Source organism: Orbicella faveolata, unplaced genomic scaffold, assembly GCF_042242905.1.
Source record: "Orbicella faveolata isolate gen_17 unplaced genomic scaffold, um_ofav_v1 contig_3, whole genome shotgun sequence".
In the NCBI taxonomy this organism is placed as follows: Eukaryota; Metazoa; Cnidaria; class Anthozoa; order Scleractinia; family Merulinidae; genus Orbicella; species Orbicella faveolata.
In genome coordinates, this window is record NW_028301558.1 from 7,657,501 (window position 1) to 7,679,292 (window position 21,792).

General features: G+C 40.1%; 3 protein-coding genes across 3 annotated transcripts in view; all 3 read right to left on the reverse strand.

The window, feature by feature from the left end:
* The window catches only part of LOC110060382 (pre-mRNA-splicing factor ATP-dependent RNA helicase DHX16-like), a 21,378-nt gene extending 18,190 nt beyond the window's left edge, over window positions 1-3,188 (reverse strand). The window contains exons 1-2 of the mRNA XM_020767153.2: window positions 2,425-3,188; window positions 499-555 (exon numbers count right to left, since the gene is read on the reverse strand). Of these exons, the coding sequence (XP_020622812.2) occupies window positions 499-555; window positions 2,425-3,003 (636 nt within the window). The 5' untranslated portion in view covers window positions 3,004-3,188. The remainder of the gene's footprint in view (window positions 1-498; window positions 556-2,424) is intronic.
* Window positions 3,189-6,211: 3,023 nt separating this feature from the next.
* Window positions 6,212-10,431, reverse strand: LOC110060393 (uncharacterized). Its single transcript, XM_089297828.1, has 4 exons — window positions 9,921-10,431; window positions 8,649-8,700; window positions 8,368-8,588; window positions 6,212-6,979 (listed from the first exon to the last, which is right to left on the reverse strand). Exons 1-4 carry the CDS (start codon window positions 10,116-10,118, stop codon window positions 6,614-6,616), a joined length of 837 nt encoding a protein of 278 aa, XP_089153954.1. The 5' UTR covers window positions 10,119-10,431; the 3' UTR covers window positions 6,212-6,613.
* An 8,570-nt stretch (window positions 10,432-19,001) lies between these two features.
* On the reverse strand, window positions 19,002-21,792 carry LOC149106222 (collagen triple helix repeat-containing protein 1-like). The gene is made up of 2 exons (XM_089297801.1): window positions 21,146-21,792; window positions 19,002-19,754 (listed from the first exon to the last, which is right to left on the reverse strand). The coding sequence occupies exons 1-2, from the start codon at window positions 21,494-21,496 to the stop codon at window positions 19,389-19,391; spliced, it is 717 nt and encodes a 238-aa protein (XP_089153927.1). The 5' UTR covers window positions 21,497-21,792; the 3' UTR covers window positions 19,002-19,388.

Here is a 21,792-nt window from a genome sequence, read left to right on the forward strand (position 1 = left end):
AACAGAGCATTGATTTTAATTACACTAAGCTAAATCTCTGTAGTACCGGTAACAGTCCTTTCAATAAGGCCTGGTTGTCGCTGGAGCTCCAGCAGGTACGTGTACATATATTCTGTTGTGAATTCTTAGTGGCCAAAACATTAGCAGTTTTTCAACATCTTCCCTCGCAAGGATGTTGCTACAGGCCTCTTGTACATGTATTACTTTCTGATGGGTGCTGTGCCAGGGCTGCCATCTACTTCAAATCTTATTTCAAGAAAGTGCTGCATAAAATTTGCCTTCTATCCTTGCGCAAACAAGTACAGTACAACCCTGTTAATCTGGTCACCAACAGGCTACATTAGGAGTCCTTTAAATAAAAAATGACAGACTGAACTTTGTTCGGGCCAGAATAAAGTGGCCATTACACATGTAATGAGGTGGCAGCGATTGTTCCATAATAATAAAAATATGCATGCAAAAATTACATATACTACTGACAGTTGCAGCCTTGCTTACCATTTTCTTTCTATCCTCCTCATCCAATTTAAGTCTTTTTGCTGCCTCTTCAAATGCCTTTGGGTTAGAAAATACATTATTTGGTGAGAATATTTACTATGTACATTATGCGGATCTCCCTCTTTTGTCTTAGGAAAAGGAGAAGAGGAAAGTAATTGGAACAGGGGATGGAAATTGGGGGATAGGAATTGGGGAGGTACATGTAGGAATTTGGGGGCGGGATGAGATTTTGGAACCGAGTTTCAGTGAAACACGTCATCCACATGAACATGAAATTGTGCAATATACAGTCAACCCTCACAGTTTTTGTTTCACTTTGTTTTTTGTTTCTGTTTTTTGATCTTGGCAAATCTTCCATGAGATAACATTTAGAATAGAGGAGTGAACATTCGATTATTGCAACTCTCGACTATCAAGATTGGGCTCATTAATTAGAACCTCAATTTCATTTGAAAACATAAAATGAGACTACACGTACAAAAGTACATACATGTAGCAAACAAAACTTGATTGACAGTGTCATCCAGTATTTTTCACCTTATTTCACCTTTGTAAAGAAACCATGCCGCATGAACATTCACTACACAACTTCTAAAGACCTGCCAAAGATCCTCCTTCAGAGCCACAGCTGGATGCGTGAGGATTCTTTTGTTAGTCTTAGCCAATCAGATAACCGCCCACAGATTTTTGTCAGGCATAAATTAAATCTCATCAGTTTGGTGGTGGCCCTGGATGGTGGACAGTGTGGAATTGATAAATGTTATGGGAGAGAACTTTAGAGACGTTTAAGATCCAAAGCTTAAAATGCTAGAAGTTGGTCAATGGCCAAGATGTGTTCCTTATTCAACCAAGAGGATCGGGAAAATTTGAATCTTGAGTTCTGGAACATCAGATAACAAAGTCAACAAAGAGAGCGATAAACCTACAGCTCTACATGTAAACATTGGGCTCCAGAAACAAAATACACTGTAGTCAGTCAATGTATTACCTTCTTTAAGGATGGTGATTCCAGTCTCTGGAGCCAGGCAAAATTAAATTTTTAAATCAGCCAAAGCATGCGTAAAGCAAAACCTAACTAGCAAAACTTAAATGGCAATTTACAGGATGTCAACTTAACAGCAGAAACTATGCAGACAAACATGTGACCTTTGTTATGACCAGTTTGCTACACTGTAGTCGAGCAGTGCTGCTTCCTAAGAACACAGTATCTATGTATATAGTGCCTTTCCACAGCAGTAATGTGAAACAAAATAGGTTGGAAGAATTGAACAAAATCTTTAAAAAGAGAACAGAAAATGTACAAATGTTTCGAGCTGTACTGTAGGTGTCATTTGGGCCTGTTCAGGTTGTAATCAGATGACATTTCCAGCAACCAGGATTGCTCCATGAATTAAATTATGAGTATACGTACGCATCCAGCCATTCTTCTCAGGGAGGAACATAGACCAGACATGAGAGCACGGCGGAAATTGACCCTAGTGTTGTAGGTAAATGGTCAATGTAAAATGGAGACTGCAGACTACAGATTGCAGACGGCAGACTGGAGGTATTTTAAAATGCAGACTGAAGGTAAAATGCAGAGCGCAGACTACAGACCTTTAAGGGATAATTTCTCATGTTGTTTCCATCATTGAGTGTTAATCATAAACAGGGTTATTTGGACTTATCACAGTCAGAGTCTGCACTCCAGTTAGCCTGAACAATACATGTACTTTGGTTAGCCGGTTCAGGGGTAGCTCTCAATGATGGAAATGGTAACACGATTCAGTTAAAAAGTCTACATTATACCCCTGGTCTGCAGTTTGCGTTTTACCCTCAGACTGCATTTTACCCCTGGTCTGCAGTCTGCAGTCCGCAGTCCACAGTCCACAGTCCACAGTCTATCTTTTACACTGTCCAGACAAGTAAGCAACTGAATTAGCTGACCTTTTTGTCTGATCTCTCCATGATACTCCTTGTCTTCTCCTTATCCCGTTGCTTCAATCTATCAGCAAAGGCGTCCCTCTCCTGTAAGTCTTTCCTTCTTTCCTCTTCTTCCTTTTCCCACTCATCAGAGTCAGACTCGTTTGGAGTCTCCTTCGGCGCACCTGTAACGCCACCAGGAGAATCTTCATCCGAGCTAGACGATTCTGTTTTCCTTCGCAGATGTTTCCGTTTCGTGTTCTTCTTAGATTCCTTAGCTCGGATCAGTTGTTCTTCGTCGTCATCGTCATCAGAAACCAAAGTATAGCCCGTAAATTTCTGTCTCTGCTCAATCAGAGCTCTTTCTTTTGCTCGATACGGATGTTCGGCTGGCTGAGTCTTGCGAGGCATTTTAGACCACAGCTCCGCAGCGAAGGCTTCCATCTTACTATCCACATTTAAACCTTCTGATACTCGCTGCACCATGGATTCGGGGCTTGCGGAGTTCCTAGCGAGTCCGATGAGGTATTCCGTCGTGTATTTGTCAGAGAAACCAAGAACATCGTGCAACTTATCAGAAACCCACGTCGTTAACTCCGACATGCTCAACCTTTTGGATGGATACCCCACCTGAAAATATCCTTCCAAACGACACCAATCCCTCACCACGAAAGAGCGTGTCTAAAAATTCCACAGCAACTCAATTTGTCCTCAAAATTTACATTCTATCTGACGTTTTAGTTGCATCGAATGAAACCCACATGTCGGCCATCTTAATTTCAAATCTGAAGTGCATTATGGGATTTCTTTACCGCTGATTACTTCTCTCCGTACTCGCGGACGCAAAAACAAAATGGTGGACGACTTGACTATTCGTAAAGCCATCGAAGGAGACGTGGATGACATCTACAACATCCACACAGAAGCCATCAGGAAAAAGTGCTCTTCTCACTACGGCACAGAGGACGTAGATGTTTGGGTTGCAAGGCAAAACAAAGCAAAGTACCTTCCCTCCATAGCAGCGAAGGAAATAGTGGTAGCTGAAAAACTGGGAAAAGTTGTCGGATTTGGCCATCTGCTGGATTGCAAAGAATCTGACGGGAAAACTATGCAGATTAGAGGACTCTTCGTTGACCCTGATTGCGGTGTGAAAGGTGTGGGATCGGCACTTATGAAAGAGATGGAGGAGAGAGCAAGAGATTGCTCGGCAGATTGCTTGATTGTGCAATCTTCTCTGAATGCTGTTGAATTTTACAGCAAGTGTGGTTTCATCCCTTTAGAGCTGACGACTCATCGGGTGTCGGAGCAGTCGTGTCTTCAGTGTCACAAAATGATGAAAAAGCTATGATCTACAAGTCAGCCTGCTCGCGTGACTTGGAAGATATTCTCGAGTCACGCAAAGTCACATAGTCATGATACTGTTCGGTCTTAAATATTCTCCAAGTACATGAAAAGTCCTCCTCCCCCGACAACAACGCTTTCCCAAAAGTTATTTTTTATTATTATTATTTTCCTATCGATTCCCGAAAGTAGCTATCCCCCTGAAAGTAGAAGACACTACAAGAGAAACTCTTTAACGTCAAATGCAATGCGGATGGAACAGCGTGACTGCAGAACTGATCAACTTGAAGAGTTACGTGTATTATTAGTGATTTTATTCAGAACTCAACTAATTTTTTTCTTGAAACTATGATGTATAAGCTGTATTTGTCTGGGAGCAGAGTCAAATGATATATTGTAATCAGTTCAGCCAGTTGCATTGCGATGTAATGCAACTATTATACTTTTGCCCTACAGTACCAACATTAAAGGCATTTTTTGTTTATACCAGCTACATTGTTTATGTGGGTAGTTAGTAACATACATAAATGGGACTTTTAATTTCATGTTTTACGCGTCCGCTTTGTCTGAAACGACTGTGAATTATCGTGCAAACTTTTTTTAACTGGCCGAAAGTGACGACTACCCGAAAGTAGCGGCCCCTTTCGCCTGCTAAATCCAAAAGTAACGGGGTCTTTACTATCGGAATTCTACGGAAATGTAATTTTAACTTCGGTAACTTGAACCCTCGGCAACTCGAACCCCTCGCTAACTGAATTGATTTTTCCTGTCCTCTTGGGTCATTTTGTAATATTAATTTTACCCGCGTTATCGCGAACCGAATCTGGAGAACCAAAGCCCTCCAGAATCCTGAACAGTTATACAGACTGTACTTCAAGGACTAGCAGCTGACTACTTTTACCGTGAAAAGAATAGTGACTTGCTGCAACTATGTGCTGAAGTAGCCCAATGTATAATTAGGGTTATAGTCCATCAAATATTTGTGCTCGCGCGCGATTGGTCTAAATGCGTCAAGTGACTGAATAGAAGGGATGGTGGATGGTAAATGTGAGACTTTGCGAGAAGGCCAGACTGGCATTTATCTTTTCGAGCCCGAGACATTTTGACTTCTTCAATTGCGAGATCGAGACTTCTCAGTGTTTTAATTAAATGCGAGCTCGGGACGTTCAGGTTCTAAGAAGAAGTCATTTAAGCTTATATAAAAGAAATAAACAAGTCGGTCGGTACTTCGCGACTTTCCTAGCCTTGAACAAAAAAATTAAACGAGACTGCGAGACGCACATAACCGCTAAGACAAACGAAACAGCGAGACCTGTGAAATTTAGCGAAAATTTTGCGAGACCCAAGGTTTTTAAAGGACCATTCGCCACCCCTAATAAAACCCAGCAAAAGCTGGACAATATCCGAGTCAATATTCCCCAATTTTCAAAACTACGCGTGTTGCGAAAGACATTGAAGGATAATCACTACAACAGCCTCAATTTAGCACGTAAATAACGTCGGATATTTGTCCTTGAACATTATCTAATTCGAGAAACGGACAGTTTTCCTTGAGCTACGCTCTCGGAAAACTGTTCGCCTCTCGGGAACAGATCATGTCCGCGGACAAATATCTGAAATACCCGAGCATATTTTCGCTCCAAATCGAGACTATTCTTTATGTAATGTATAACGAGGTAATACAACTGGTATAACATGGGTAGATATAAGTTGCGGGGTTTTAAATGCAAGCTTTAACCGGCTAAGGATCTGGGGCCATTCGCGATATCATATAAGGATCTGTGTGGAACTTTGATGTCAGAATGACAGTAAAGGGCTATTAATAAGTTTATCACATCGAATTTTGCCCATGTGATGTTTGTTGACTGTTCGAGAACATTTAAGCCGCGCTGTTTCCAGCTGTTACCTCCTGTGACAATGGTGATTAAAGGTAATGTGGGGACTCACTGCGTACTTCCTATGAGTTATGTTTTATACTCTTGTGACTCCTGTGTCAGCACACGAACAATAAATGCATGGTTTTAACCGTTCAGAAAGTAGATGGAGTTTAGTGGCTTTGTGATGTATCGCGTAGGCTTGCTGGAGATTTTGCACTTTCAGTAGTGCTGAGACATACGGCGCAATTACTTAAATAAAGTCTTTCATTCAATCATTCTTTCATTCATCCGCCGAATATAATGAATACATTCACAGAAATCATTCAACTCAAATTAAGAAGGTAGATCACAAAACAAATGCGTGTGGAGAGTGAGAATGGGCTACTGGCAACTGAGACCGTACTGATACAAAACAAAAATCTGAGTAGAGAATTGAGAACTAAGTATTTTCGTAAAGTTTTAGAAAACAGCCTAGCAAAGAAGACGTTTTCTTTTCGCAATGAGACAACTGGCCTTTTAGAAACGACATTACTGAGTTGGAAGTTAAAGTTACGCAATTCGTGCAAGGAAAGTCCACCAGTGAAACACAAATCTTGACTGATCGTGATATTTTTCAAAGCAGTTTACTTTATTTTTTTTAGCCCCCAAAAATTAACCACTATCTTCAGACTTCATGCAGTTTAACTTTTCATCAGTATGGAAGAAGTAAAAGTAATCATAAAGACCATTTTTTTTCTAGAATAGTGATTAAAACATCTAACCTAAGAAGATGGATAACAACCATACTTCAATTATTTTCGAGCCTATAATAACAGCTTAGCGTTGACATTTTTCATTTTCATAACTGAAAGTAATGATATACAACTGTAATGCAGCGAAGTGTCCAGTTCTACGTATGAATTACATATTTGGTATAGTTGAAAATCAATTAATCAACCTAAAAAAACTTGTCGCGGAAAAAAATACACAAGCTGACCAGATCAAAATTAAAAAGTTTAATGCTGCGGGGGCGGAACCTCCTCCACGTAGATGCGGGACACTGACTTCCATCCTGTGTACGCGTCAGCGTCACCGAAACCATCACAGTTTCCGACCCAGAATCCCACGCGTACCGTGCCCTTGCTGACCGTTTCACAAACTCCTTCAATCTGGCGGACGCGGTGGATACTTTTGACATCGTTTGGCCGTCCACCGGTTTTCATAAAGACAATACCGTCAATGGCTTCGGGCGCATAACATTCTGCATCATTAAAGGTAAAGTACCAACGTTTACAGCAAAAGTTGCAGTTGTAGATGCGAAGCGCGCCATTCCAGAACACGCGCAAGCCAGTATCATTGGATCTTTTTTCAAAAACACATTCCTACGAGATTGAAAGTGAAGAGAAATCAAAACTCCTTCCAAAACCTCTTGAACTCTTTTACTGCCTGTAACTCTTCAGTTAAGTTAGTTTGAGCTTATAAGTTTGAAACTGAATAATTTCGAGAATACATGACTTGTTAAGGTCAAACAGCCTATGTGAATACCAAGGCAGGATGCTCTGAAGAACAGCAACAAACAGAATTTTTCTACTGACTAAGCTGGCCTATCCTTTGCAGGTTTGTAACGTTCATTTATTCCACTTAGTCTCGTTTTAAGCCTGGAGACCCAAAGAATCTCTCTGATTCATGCCGATGGCTTTTGTTTAGGAGGTAGTAAGATGTAGCCCTGCATCTCAAGAATTTTCCATGCAAGATCCCCGAAACTTTCAGCTTGTCGTCAGTGCTGAACTGTGTACTGACGGATGAACATGCGTCGAAAAGAGCTCGTGTATGCATATCTTACTTAGGATAGTTCAGAGGGCCATTGAGTAAAATCAAACGATCAGATTGCTCCATTTCCGGTGTTAAATTATCTAAAAACTCTCTAAGAATTGGACCAAGCGCTTTCCCTAATGATCCCGCGCGATCACTGTCGAAGAATTTTTGACAGTCATGTTATAACGTATACGTTTCTGAGAAAAACTTTCTTTGGCATATAAGATTTCTTTTCCTTTTCTTCGAACTCAGGCGTGAGTATAAGCCTAGTCGGCTCCCAATAAGAATTTTACGCGTGAAATTTGCGATGTTTTTCCAGGTGTGTTTTTCTAAAAATTTTCCCTCGAGTAATAAATCCCTCATTAACCAAGGTTACTCGGGACCGTACTGGGAAAATATTGCCCCTCGTTCTTTTTGTACGTACCTCGCTGCGCTCAGTCCGTACTTTAAAGACGTTTGGCCGATATTCTCGCAGTACGGCTCTCTCGCTTGAATGATAAAATATATATTTATAAAAATAACTTATATACTACGCGTCCGCTCATTGGCCGATAGGTGTGTCTAGATGATAGCATGTAAACATGATTGTGACAATTTAGATTCGCGTGCATCCTTGAGAAATATTTTATAAAAGCAATAGGGTACTTTTGTACTTTGCGTGTTCAAATAGCCTCATCTAAGCATTTGGGGGTTTTGGAGAATTCTTGAAACTTATGCAAACCCGAGACGCAGTCGAGGGTTTGCATAACTGTCTCTTGCATAATTCTCCGAACCCCCTTCCTCCCCCCCCCCCCCCTCCCCAGTGTTTAGACGAGGCGATGTAAACAGTGCACTTGCATAAAACCTTTTTAGCAACATTAAACCATTATTTTAGGTTTTCGACAATGAAACTACGTCTCTTCGGGGCTCGTAAACGCATCGAAAAATTATCCTCATTTATCAGTTAAAGTTTTACCTTGATTAAGCCATTGTCCTTTCCTTCATTCAGTTTTTTAAACACGCACTGTTTCCAGCTACCGATGCCTGAAGAGCCGAGACCTCCTTGAGCCCCTGGCTCACCCTTGTCTCCTTTTGAACCAACCGGGCCGACAGGTCCTCTGGCACCGTCATTCCCGCGGGGACCCTCCTTACCGGATGGTCCCATAAGACCAGGAGTTCCTGGAGTACCTGGAATTCCTGGCACACAGCCACACCCTCAAGTACCGGGGCACCCCATACCGAGTGGTCCCGCGGAACCAGGCATACGGCCACCTCGGCAACTTCCGCAAGATGATTTTCCTGATGAAGCCTGCAAATGAATGGAGGAAAAATCATGTCAGATTCAGAAAACTCCTAATATTCAACGCTTAGCCATCTATATCAGCAACTTGACGTTGGTAAAGGTCAATATTAGCCGCCGTCAATAGTGAAGCTTTCATTTTGAGCATTAGCCAATGTCCTGACGAAGGGTTGGCGCTCGAAAAGAGTCAGCTTCCCTAACTAAACGGTGATTCAAGTCAATACATAGCAAAGCGTTTCACTCGCCCAAACAGTTTAGTCTTCAAAAACCTTATACCCTAGTTCTCATAAACAATTAGATTATGAGCTCGAGATTTCTATGACAGTTTGGGTTGAAAATATCTGCTGAATGTGTTCGGAAATTAGTGGATTCTTTATCATAAAACAAATAAAGAAGCCTCGGATACTCCACTACGTCTCGTGTTTCCCCCTACACTTCTTAATATGTGCTCTACCGCTTCTAGCGTGCTTACAGCAGAACAGATCACAGTCGAGGCTTCTTTACTTGATGAATAAACACTTTCTTTTGTTCTAATAAATTTGCATGACTGTCGGCCACCTGAGTGAAAACTCTCTAATGGTGTGCCACTGTGGTACACCGTTAATGTGGCCAAAGAAGGTCTGAAAGAAGAAAAAAGGATCGTACGGTCCTAATCATGACTTTTCTTCGTGAAATTCTCCTGTAGTTTTCACTTTTAACTTTGAAAAGCATATATAAAATTATGTAAAAGTAAAGTCGGCGGTCAAACATACTAAAACTCTCTATCTCTCAAACGAAACACTCCGCTGAAACAAACTCAAACTTCATGAATTCCTATCAGTAATTAGTGAAACTTACGTACGTCGAGAAAATGCTAAAAGCACAACCTGTACATCGCAGTATCTTCGCATTACATTGCCTTCATATCTTATTACATTGTCTTCATATCTTTCTCCGCAGTTCAAATAATTATATGATCTTTCATATATTCACTTGTATATTGTAGTATCGATAGTTTTCAATTAACAATTTCTCCACGACTTCACAAAAAACAATTGGACTCAAACGGCTTTTGCTCCATCAGCTATTATTTTGATAATGATCCTTACAATCTCTGGCGTGCAATGAACTAAGCGCTAACCCTGCACATTCATATGAGATATAATCATAACTGAAATGATCTTCGTATATTTCTAGATACTGCAAGGTGTTTTAACACTTGTATGGTTCATTTTTTGCACAGGTCCTACCGGTTTTGAGCAGCATCCGCCATATAAAGTAGCGTAGGACGTGCAGGGTAACTGCAGAACTGCCAGTAGGGTGAAGTGAACTGTCAGCATCATGTTCAACCTAATGAGATATAAAATTAAAAAAAAAAAAATGTGCGTGTAGATGGAACGGTTTTCATTGAGTATAGAAAGTAAGTCACATTTACCTTGATTTTGCATTACTTCGCCAATTGATTGGGTTAAAAAAACTGGCGCCACTTTCTCATCCAATCAGAAGTGACACGTATTTGCTTGGATTTTTGATTGGCACACTGGATTGTCTATATCCGTTGTGACTGGCTAGTGACTACAGTGCATTGGCTTTAGCTTTATAACAGTCAATATGATAACTGTCTTTGGTCGTATTTACCTGGGAAGGCGATTAAAGCCTCTCAGACTTCTTATTATGGTTTCATTGTAATCCATCAATATTTTCGCTCGCGCGAGATTGGTCAAAACGCGTCACTCTGACTGAATATGCCCCGTAGTGTGCATTTCGTGCCTATTTTAGTACTACTAAGGATTATTATATCTCAGTTAGTAAGCGCGCTGTGATTGGTCGATTTAGCGAGCCGTACTCTCCTGTGCGGCCCGCTAAAATTTAAAGTTGGTTTTGTTGCCAAACTGTTTTGTGATTCATCGCTAAGTGTTCTTTACTTTCATAGTAAGTGAAAGTTTAGAACTTTCTTATTCTCTAAATTGTGTAATAAAGCGTGCTAACGACTTAAACAATTTCAAATTGACTCGTTTTGCTTTGAAGCCTTTCGGAGTCTGCGTCAATAGAAATCATTTCCGAACCCGTCAGGATCACAGTAGAGATATAATAAATATCTTACTAACCTCGTATTCTCGGTCCGTACTGTAAGTTACGGATCCTCGTTTGTTTTTTTCCCCTTCGATTTATGACCCGCGCGCTTCGCGCTTGGGCCATAAATCGAAGGGGAAAAAACTCGGTCCGTAACTTACAGTACGGACCTCGAACTCGGTTAGTAAGAGGTATTAAATACCATTTGCATTCGTTTATTTTTCATCGCCTCGTGTTTTTGCAGCTAAAAAAGCCGGGCATTCACATGTAGAATATCAAGTAAAAATGAACGTCGCCAAATTACCAATCTTCAACAACACGTCTCGTCAGCTTCACAGCAGATCAATGTCACAACCTTTTCTTATGCACATAGGCAACCAATGCTATTGGACAAGGAACTTGCCCTGGGGGTGGTTATTTTAAACTAAACAGGAAAAAAGTTATTCCAATTGCGCTTATCAACTTTAGAACCTTTTTTATTTGTTTTGAGCAACAAAGAGTGCTCTACGTATGAAAGTTTTGGGGTTATTAATAAACACGGAAAAAATTAAGTTACTTTAGTTGCCCTTTATTTCAACGACTTTTTTTAACAATTAGTGATTAACATGAGAGATTTGACAGAAAGTCAGATGAAAAGAAAACGCCTCAGAGCAGGTTTACCTCCCTAATAATTGCTATCAGTCCCTGCCTGTTTGTACAGTCTCTGAAATGATACGACGACAATAGAAAACAAGTCCTTCTCAGCAGTTTCCATCGCTTTTAATTTATTGTTAGCGACGTGTTTACACGCTCCGCGCGCTTGATTAGAGACCTTTAGATCCAAGTTTGCCGCAAATGTCTACAATGAATCTGAAGTAGAGGCGCTTCTGCAGAAATCAATCATTCTCATTTTGCTGCATTTAATATCGATAGGCAATTAGTCCAAAGCAGTATATATACAGCATTTAGTTTGTACTGAAAGCCAACTGGAGTTCAGTAAAGTTAAATCACAAGGTTGAAATAAATGAACAAGTGAAAACAAGTAGAATTACTGATTTAGAAAATAGAATTCATGGTCTTCCGACGAAAGTCGAACCAAACACCTTTCATATACGGTTAGACGTTCTAACCACGTGCTGAAATATGGGAATTACGTACTAATGCAAGGACGTAAGCTAGATTCTTATGTTGACGTACTAGCTAACTTCTAAGTCGAATAATATTAAACTGACCAAAGTTATTACAGCTGAGCCACTTCTTCTTCATTTCTTTCACCTTCAGTGAACTCACCATCACATCATTATTTAATATACAGATTAAAAAATTAGCTTTTTGCTTACTCACCGAAAGAACACACATGCATAATCTTAACTTGTCAGTAAACCCGTGGCGTGCATTTCGCGTTTATTTTAGTATTTAGTCATTTTTCTGCTACTGTGGCTAAATACGATTTGCACTCGTTTTCTTTAATTTTCAACTTCATTTGCCTCTTTTTTCAGCTAAATAAAGCCAAGCGTGCATGTGCAAATCAAAAGCTAACATGACCAACACCGACTTATCCAGCTTCAACACGTCTCGTCAGCTTTACAGCAGGTTAATAGTGTTTCTGTTATCATCGTATGAACATTTTTATACACACGGGCAACCAATGGTATTAGACAAGGAACTTTTTGTGGCTATTTATAAACAAGGAAAAAGTTGGGTTATTCTAATTGCGCTTATTAACTCCAGAACTTTTATTTATTAATTTATTTTGAGATTCAGTTAGTGATTAACTTATAAACATGTCCTTACTAGTCTCCATCGCTTTTAATATATTTTTAGCGACGTGTTTACACGCCCTGCGCGCTTGATTAAGTAGAAGCGCTTCTGTGGAAATCTAAATAATTCTCATTTTGCTGTTTTTAATATTGGTTTTTAATATTCAATAACGTTTCTAATATACAAACACTTATCATATACACACAGGCTACCAATGATATTAAACAAGGAACTTTCTATGGTTATTTTTAAAATGAACAAGGAAAAAGTTAGTCCGATTGTGCTCATTCACTTAAGCAGCTTTTTTTTATTTGTTTTGAACAACAATATAAGTGATTAGCGTATGAATGGTTTGCTGTTATTAATAGAGCGGTTTTCAATTGAGCGTCTTAAAACCAAAAGTATGGGCCAGACCACCCCCCAAATGTTTCGTCAGTTCTTGGGTATTTCACATTATTTCGCATTACTTAAAAAGTATTGCCTCTTTCTACACCAAACTTGGCAGATGGGCAGGAGACCTATTGCCAATTATATTTACGTGAAAAATGTCAGTAAATGTCAAAGTTGTGACGTCACAGTCATGACGTCATGTTTTTTGCCACTTTTGAAGTTTTTAATATGCATATTTTTTACAATGCGTTCGAAAGAGCACATCAAGGGGAGCTGAAACCTGAAAAAATTTTGTCCATATCACAAAAATTGAATGAAATATGGCATTTTTAAATATGAAAAATAACTCTGCAAAATATGGGGTCCCCCTTTGAGAAAAATCCCCAAATTGGAGTTGTAATTTTGTTCCAGTAAATGCAGCTATGTTGCACATGTGATGTGCCAGATGACTAAAGCAAAAACAAAGAAGAAAATCGGAATAAAAAATTATCCCTCTAGTGTTATTGCGTTAAAATTAGTTTTGTTACGTCATAACCTGTGACGTCACCCGTTTTTTTACTGTTAATACCATCCTAACAGAGCCGAAAATCAAATTTCTAAAACCATACGATTTTTGACAACATCAAGCTTTCTATTTTTCTAGATTATTAGCCTTTCTAGAATAAAACTGAAAAAAACAAACCAGAGAGACTGACTTAAGAAGGACAGTATGGTTAAGCAAATTCCGGGGGGGACAACAAAAAAATATTTATTTTGCCATATCTCAAAAAATAATCATCACAGCAAAAAACGGTTTCCGGCATTTTACTCCTCAAGTCAAGGCCTTTCCAATGACATAATCTTTCCATCAGATTTTACAAAAAATTATAGCACGTTTTGATGACGTCATCAATTATGACGTCATAATCTGACATTTTGTCACAACTCCCAAATTAAAATAAACTGGAGACCAAAGAAAGCTCATCTGCCAAACTTGGTTCAGAAATATATAAACCAAGCAAATATAGCCTTCATGAAACATTAAGGGAGTGGTTTGGCCCTTACGTGAAACCAAACCAATTACTTAACAGTTAAACTACTCAGCCAATCTCAAACCGTAGTAAAACCAAAACCAAAACGATAAGTAATTGTCTAATTACCTTCGACACACAATTGAAAACCGATCTAAACATGGAAAAAGTTAAACTAGTTGCGCTTATTAACTTGAGCGCGGTTCGAACGACTTTGGATATTTTTAAACAATTAGCGATTAACGTAAGAGATTTGACGGAAAGTCAGATGAAAAGAAAATGCAATAGAACAGCTTTAGCTGACTAATAATTGCTATCAGTCCCTGCCTGTTTGTACAGTCTCTGAAAAGACACAACGACAATGGAAAACATGATTGTCCTTCTCAGTAGTCTCCATTGCTTTTAATATATTGTTAGCGAAGCGTTTACACGCTCCGCGCGCTTAATTTAAGGCCTTAAATAGATCCAAGTTCGACCGCAAACCTCTCTACTGAATCTGAAGAAGAGACAGTCTGCAGAAGAGAATTTTCAAATTTTGCTGTTTTCAATGTCGATAGGCAATTAGTCCAAAGCAATATACAGCATTTAGTTTGTACTGAAAGGCAACTGGAGCTCATGCAGTCTACTTGAATCATCAGGTTGAAATAAGTCAATAATAATTATTACCAGTCTCGGCCTCAGTCCCAGTTAACAAGTGAGCACAAGTCGAATTAATCAGAAAATATAATTTCTGAGCCTCCTAACGGAAGTCGAACCTGAGACCTCGCAGAAACCGGCTCTGGATTACGGGAAACCTATGGTGCAAGGACGCAAGCTAGATTCTTATTGTGTTACACATGGCTTGCTATAAGTTATGCTTGGCTCAATAATGGAAAAGTGATTCATTTCTTTCACCTTTAGCGAAATCGCCATTCCATCATTATTTGATCTACCGATTGGAAACTCAAAGAACAAAGATGCATACATGTAATTTTAACTTGTCATTAAACCCGTTGTGTGCATTTCGCGCTTATTTTAGTATTTTAGTCATTTTTCTGCTACTAAGGCTAATACCATTTGCATTCGGTTTCCTTTCAACTTCATTTGCCTCTTTTTTTTGCAGCTAAGCCAGCTGTGCATGTGCAAATTAAAGCCTAACATAAACATTAGCCACTTACCACACTTTAACAACACGTCTCGTCAGCTTCGCAGCAGACTAATAATGTTTCTATTATGGAAACATTTTTATACACACAGGCAACCAATGATATTAAACAAGGAACTTTTTGTAGCTATTTATTTACAAGGAAAAAGTTAAGTTACTCTAATTGCGCTTATTAACTCCAGAACGTTTTTGATTTGTTTTGATAATCAGTTAGTGATTAACGTAAGAGATCAACGGAGAGCAAGATGAAAAGAAAACCTCTCAGGGCAACTTTAGCTGACTAATAGTTGTTATCATTGTTACTCACCCTGTTTGTTCAATCTCTGAAAAGACACAAGGAAAATGAAAAATATGTCCGTCTCACTAGTCTCCATCGCTCTTAATAATATTTCACACGCTCTGCGAGCGGTAAATATCATCAGCGTCGTGTTTACATGCTCCACGGCTTAATGACGTACGTATTGAACGCTAAGCGTGACCTTAGTTATGTAACTTGTGAAGTTACACATTCCTCCGTCACTTGGTGTAGTTTACTCATGCAAAGACACTGAATCTGAAGTACAGGCAGCTACTGAAGAAAATTGTTCTCATTTCGCTTTTTTCAATGTCGATCGGTAATTAGCCCAATGCAGTATACAAAACGCGGCTAACTCAAGTCGGTGGTCGCAGCAGGACAATTATTCATGAATTATTGCATGCTATGTGCTTTGTAACACACCGACAACCAAATATATCTATTGATTTTACAAACGCGGAAAATGTTTTGCTCATTATCTCCGGGTTTCTGTAGCATGAAGCGACTAAGAGTGTTTCAACTCCCCCTTGGATGGGATGCTAGTCCATCTCAGGGTTACCCCCCAGCAATAAATTCGCTGGTAGCCATTTATCCACCTAAGTGGAGGGAGGCACTATGGGAGTATAAAGTGTCTCGCCCAAGAACACAAAACCATCGAAACACAAAGCCATCGAAGGAGACGTGGATGACATCTACAACATCCACACAGAAGCCATCAGGAAAAAGTGCTCCTCTCACTACGGCACAGAGGACGTAGATGTTTGGGTTGCAAGGCAAAACAAAGCAAAGTACCTTCCCTCCATAGCAGCGAAGGAAATAGTGGTAGCTGAAAAACTGGGAAAAGTTGTCGGATTTGGCCGTCTTCTGGATTGCAAAGAATCTGACGGGAAAACTATGCAGATTAGAGGACTTTTCGTTGACCCTGACTGCGGTGTGAAAGGTGTGGGATCGGCACTTATGAAAGAGATGGAGGAGGGAGCAAGAGATTGCTCGGCAGATTGCTTGATTGTGCAATCTTCTCTGAACGCTGTTGAATTTTACAGAAAGTGTGGTTTCATCCCTTTAGAGCTGACGACTCATCAGATGTCAGAGCAGTCGTGTCTTCAGTGTCACAAAATGATGAAAAAGCTATGATCTAAAAGTCAGCCTGCTCGCGTGACTTGGAAGATATTCTCGAGTCACGCAAAGTCACATACTCATGATACTGTTCGGTCTTAAATATTCTGCAAGTACATGAAAAGTCCTCCTCCCCCGACAACAACGGCTTCCCAAAAGTTATTATTATTTTTTTTATTTTCCTATCGAATCCCGAAGGTAGCTATCCCCCTGAAAGTCGAAGTCACTACAAGAGAAACTCTTTAATGTCAAATGCAATGCGGATGGAACAGCGTGACTGCAGGACTGATCAACTTGAAGAGTTACATGTATTATTAGTGATTTTATTTAGATCTCAACTAATTTTTTCTTGAAACTATGATTTATAAGCTGTATTTGTCTGGGAGCAGAGTCAAATGATATATTGTAATCAGTTCAGCCAGTTGCATTGCGATGTAATGCAACTATTATACTTTTGCCCTACAGTACCAACATTAAGAGCATTTTTTGTTTATACCAGCTACATTGTTTATGTGGGTAGTTAGTAACATACATAAATGGGACTTTTAATTTCATGTTTTACGCGTCCGCTTTGTCTGAAACGACTGTGAATTACCGTGCAAACGTTTTTTAACTAGCCGAAAGTGACGACTACCCGAAAGTAGCGGCCCCTTTTGCATGCTAAATCCAAACGTAACGGGGTCTTTACTATCGGAATGCTACGGTAATGTAATTTTAACTTCGGTAACTTGAACCCTCGGCAACTCGAACCCCTCGCTAACTGAAGTGATTTTTTCTGTCCTCTTGGGTCATTTTTAATATTAATTTTACCTGCGTTATCGCGAACCGAATCTGGAGAACCTAAGCCCTCCAGAATCCTGAACAGTTAGAGAGACTATACCTGTAAAGCTTCAGGGACTAGCAGCTGACTACTTTTATTGTGAAAAGAATAGTAACTTGCTGCAACTATGTGCTGAGGTAGCCCAATGTATAATTAGGGTTACAATCCATCAAATATTTGTGCTCGCGCGCGATTGGTCTGAATGCGTCAAGTGACTGAACATAGGGGGTAGTGGATGGTAAATGTGAGACTTTGCGAGAGGGCGAGGCCAGTATTTATCTTTGCGAGCCCGAGACATTTTGACTTGTTCAATTGCGAGATCGAGACTTCACAGTGTTTTAAATGCAAGCTCGAGACGTTCAGGTTCTAAGAAGAAGTCATTTAAGCTTATATAAAAGAAATAAACAAGTCGGTCGGTACTTCGCGACTTTCCTAGCCTTGAACAAAAAAATTAAACGAGACTGCGAGACAGCTGTGCGAAAAAAATCGAGACTGCGAGACGCACATAACCGCTAAGACAAACGAAACAGCGAGACCTGTGAAATTTAGCGAAAATTTTGCGAGACCCAAGGTTTTTAAAGGACCATTCGCCACCCCTAATAAAACCCAGCAAAAGCTGAACAATATCCGAGTCAATATTCTCCAATTTTCAAAACTACGCGTGTTGCGAAAGACATTGAAGGATAATAACTACAACAGCCTCAATTTAGCACGTAAATAAAGTTGGATATTTGTCCTTGAACATTACTGGGGATCTAATTCGAGAAACGGACAGTTTTCCTTGAGCTACGCTCTCGGAAAACTGCTCGCCTCTCGGGAACAGATCATGTCCGCGGACAAATATCTAAAATATCCGAGCATATTTTCGCTACAAATGGAGGCTATTGTTTATATAATGTATAACGAGGTAATACAACTGGTATAACATGGGTAGATATAAGTTGCGGGGTTTTTAATGCAAGCTTTGACCGGCTAAGGATCCGAGGCCACTCGCGATATCATATAAGGATCTGTGTGAAACTTTGATGTCAGAATGACAGTAAACGGCTATTGATAAGTTTATCACATCGAATTTTGTCCATGTGATGTTTGTTGACTGTTCGAGAACATTTAAGCCGCGCTGCTTCCAGCTGTTACCTCCTGTGACTATGGTCATTAAAGGTAATGTGGGGACTCACTGCGTACTTCCTATGAGTTATGTTTTATACTCTTGTGGCTCCTGTGTCAGCACACGAACAATAAATGCATGGTTTTAACCGTTCAGAAAGTAGATGGAGTTTAGTGGCTTTGTGATGTATCGCGTAGGCTTGCTGGAGATTTTGCACTTTCAGGAGTGCCGAGACATACGGCGCAATTCGTGTTAAATACTACATTACTTAAATAAAGTCTTTCATTCAATCATTCATTCATTCATTCATTCATCCGTCGAATATAATGCATACATTCACAGAAATCATTCCACTCAAATTAAGAAGGTAGATCACAAAACAAATGCGTGTGGAGAGTGAGAATGGGCTACTGGCAACTGAGACCGTACTGATACAAAACAAAAATCTGAGTAGAGAACTGAGAACTAAGTATTTTCGTAAAGTTTTAGAAAACAGCCTAGCAAAGAAGACGTTTTCTTTTCGCAATGAGACAACTGGCCTTTTAAAAACGACATTACTGAGTTGGAAGTTAAAGTTATGCAATTCGTGCAAGGAAAGTCCAGTAGTGAAACACAAATCTTGACTGATCATGACATTTTTCAAAGCAGTTTACTTTATTTTTTTTAGCCCCCAAAAATTAACCACTATCTTCAGACTTCATGCAGTTTAACTTTTCATCAGTATGGAAGAAGTAAAAGTGTTCATAAAGACCATTTTTTTTTCTAGAATAGTGATTAAAACATCTAACCTAAGAAGATGGGTAACAACCATACTTCAATTATTTTCGAGCCTATAATAACAGCTTAGCGTTGACATTTTTCATTTTCATAACTGAAAGTAATGATATACAACTGTAATGCAGCGAAGTGTCCAGTTCTACGTATGAATTACATATTTGGTATTGTTGAAAATCAATTAATCAACCTAAAAAAACTTGTCGCGGAAAAAAATACACAAGCTGACCAGATCAAAATTAAAAAGTTTAATGCTGCGGGGGCGGAACCTCCTCCACGTAGATGCGGGACACTGACTTCCATCCTGTGTACGCGTCAGCGTCACCGAAACCATCACAGTTTCCGACCCAGAATCCCACGCGTACCGTGCCCTTGCTGACCGTTTCACAAACTCCTTCAATCTGGCGGACGCGGTGGATACTTTTGACATCGTTTGGCCGTCCACCGGTTTTCATAAAGACAATACCGTCAATGGCTTCGGGCGCATAACATTCAGCATCATTAAAGGTAAAGTACCAGCGTTTGCAGCAAAAGTTGCAGTTGGAGATGCGAAGCGCGCCATTCCAGAACACGCGCAAACCAGTATCATCGGATCTTTTTTCAAAAACACATTCCTACAAGATTGAATGTGAAGAGAAATCAAAACTCCTTCCAAAGCCTCTTGAACTCTTTTACTGTCTGTAACTCTTCAGTTAAGTTAGTTTGAGCTTATAAGTTTGAAACTGAATAATTTCGAGAATACATGACTTGTTAAGGTCAAACAACCTATGTGAATACCAAGGCAGGATGCTCTGAAGAACAGCAACAAACAGAATTTTTCTACTGACTAAGCTGGCCTATCCTTTGCAGGTTTATTCCACTTAGTCTCGTTTTAAACCAGGAGACCCAAAGAATCTCTCTGATTCATGACGAGGACTGACATGCCGATGGCTTTTGTTTAGGAGGTAGTAAGATGTAGCCCTGCATCTCAAGAATTTTCCATGCAAGATCCCCGAAACTTTCAGCTTGTCGTCAGTGCTGAACTGTGTACTGACGGATGAACATGCGTCGAAAAGAGCTCGTGTATGCACATCTTACTTAGGATAGTTCGGAGGGCCATTGAGTAAAATCAAACGATCAGATTGCTCCATTTCCGGTGTTAAATTATCTAAAAACTCTCTAAGAATTGGACCAAGCGCTTTCCCGAATGATCCCGGGCGATCACTGTTGAAGAATTTTTGACAGTCATGTTATAACGTATACGTTTCTGAGAAAAACTTTCTTTGGCATATAAGATTTCTTTTCCTTTTCTTCGAACTCAGGCGTGAGTATAAGCCTAGTCGGCTCCCAATAAGAATTTTACGCGTGAAATTTGCGATGTTTTTCCAGGTGTGTTTTTCTAAAAATTTTCCGTCGAGTAATAAATCCCTCAGTAACCAAGGTTACTCGGGACCGTACTGGGAAAATATTGCCCCTCGTTCTTTTTGTACGTACCTCGCTGCGCTCAGTCCGTACTTTAAAGACGTTTGGCCGATATTCTCGCAGTACGGCTCTCTCGCTTGAATGATAAAATATATATTTATAAAAATAACTTATATACCACGCGTCCGCTCATTGGCCGATAGGTGTGTTTAGATGATAGCATGTAAACATGATTGTGACAATTTAGATTCGCGTGCATCCTTGAGAAATATTTTATAAAAGCAATAGGGTACTTTTGTACTTTGCGTGTTCAAATAGCCTCATCTAAGCATTTGGGGGTTTTGGAGAATTCTTGAAACTTATGCAAACCCGAGACGCAGTCGAGGGTTTGCATAACTGTCTCTTGCATAATTCTCCGAACCCCCTTCCCCCCCCCCCCCCCCCCTCCCCAGTGTTTAGACGAGGCGATGTAAACAGTGCACTTGCATAAAACCTTTTTAGCAACATTAAACCATTATTTTAGGTTTTCGACAATGAAACTACGTCTCTTCGGGGCTCGTAAACGCATCGAAAAATTATCCTCATTTATCAGTTAAAGTTTTACCTTGATTAAGCCATTGTCCTTTCCTTCATTCAGTTTTTTAAACACGCACTGTTTCCAGCTACCGATGCCTGAAGAGCCGAGACCTCCTTGAGCCCCTGGCTCACCCTTGTCTCCTTTTGAACCAACCGGGCCGACAGGTCCTCTGGCACCGTCATTCCCGCGGGGACCCTCCTTACCGGATGGTCCCATAAGACCAGGAGTTCCTGGAGTACCTGGAATTCCTGGCACACCCTCTAGCACCGGGGCACCCCATACCGAGTGGTCCCGCGGGACCAGGCATACGGCCACCTCGGCAACTTCCGCAAGATGATTTTCCTGATGAAGCCTGCAAATGAATGGAGGAAAAATCATGTCAGATTCAGAAAACTCCTAATATTCAACGCTTAGCCATCTATATCAGCAACTTGACGTTGGTAAAGGTCAATATTAGCCGCCGTCAATAGTGAAGCTTTCGTTTTGAGCGTTAGCCAATGTCCTGACGAAGGGTTGGCGCTCGAAAAGAGTCAGCTTCCCTAACTAAACGGTGGTTCAAGTGAATACATAGCAAAGCGTTTCACTCGCCCAAACAGTTTAGTCTTCAAAAACCTTATACCCTAGTTTTAATAAACAATTAGATTATGAGCTCGAGATTTCTATCACAGTTTAGG

Bases quoted from the DNA above. Each gene is read 5' to 3' on its own strand.
- LOC149106222 (XM_089297801.1), bottom strand. From the start codon at position 21,496: ATGATTTTTCCTCCATTCATTTGCAGGCTTCATCAGGAAAATCATCTT. The intron at 19,755-21,145 runs GTAAAACTTTAA...TCAATCTTGTAG, and splicing joins AGGACAATGGCTTAATCAAG to GAATGTGTTTTTGAAAAAAG.
- LOC110060393 (XM_089297828.1), bottom strand. From the start codon at position 10,118: ATGCAAAATCAAGGTAAATGTGACTTACTTTCTATACTCAATGAAAAC. The intron at 8,589-8,648 runs GTTCCGCGGGAC...GCTGTGTGCCAG, and splicing joins CCGAGGTGGCCGTATGCCTG to GAATTCCAGGTACTCCAGGA. The intron at 6,980-8,367 runs GTAAAACTTTAA...TCAATCTCGTAG, and splicing joins AGGACAATGGCTTAATCAAG to GAATGTGTTTTTGAAAAAAG.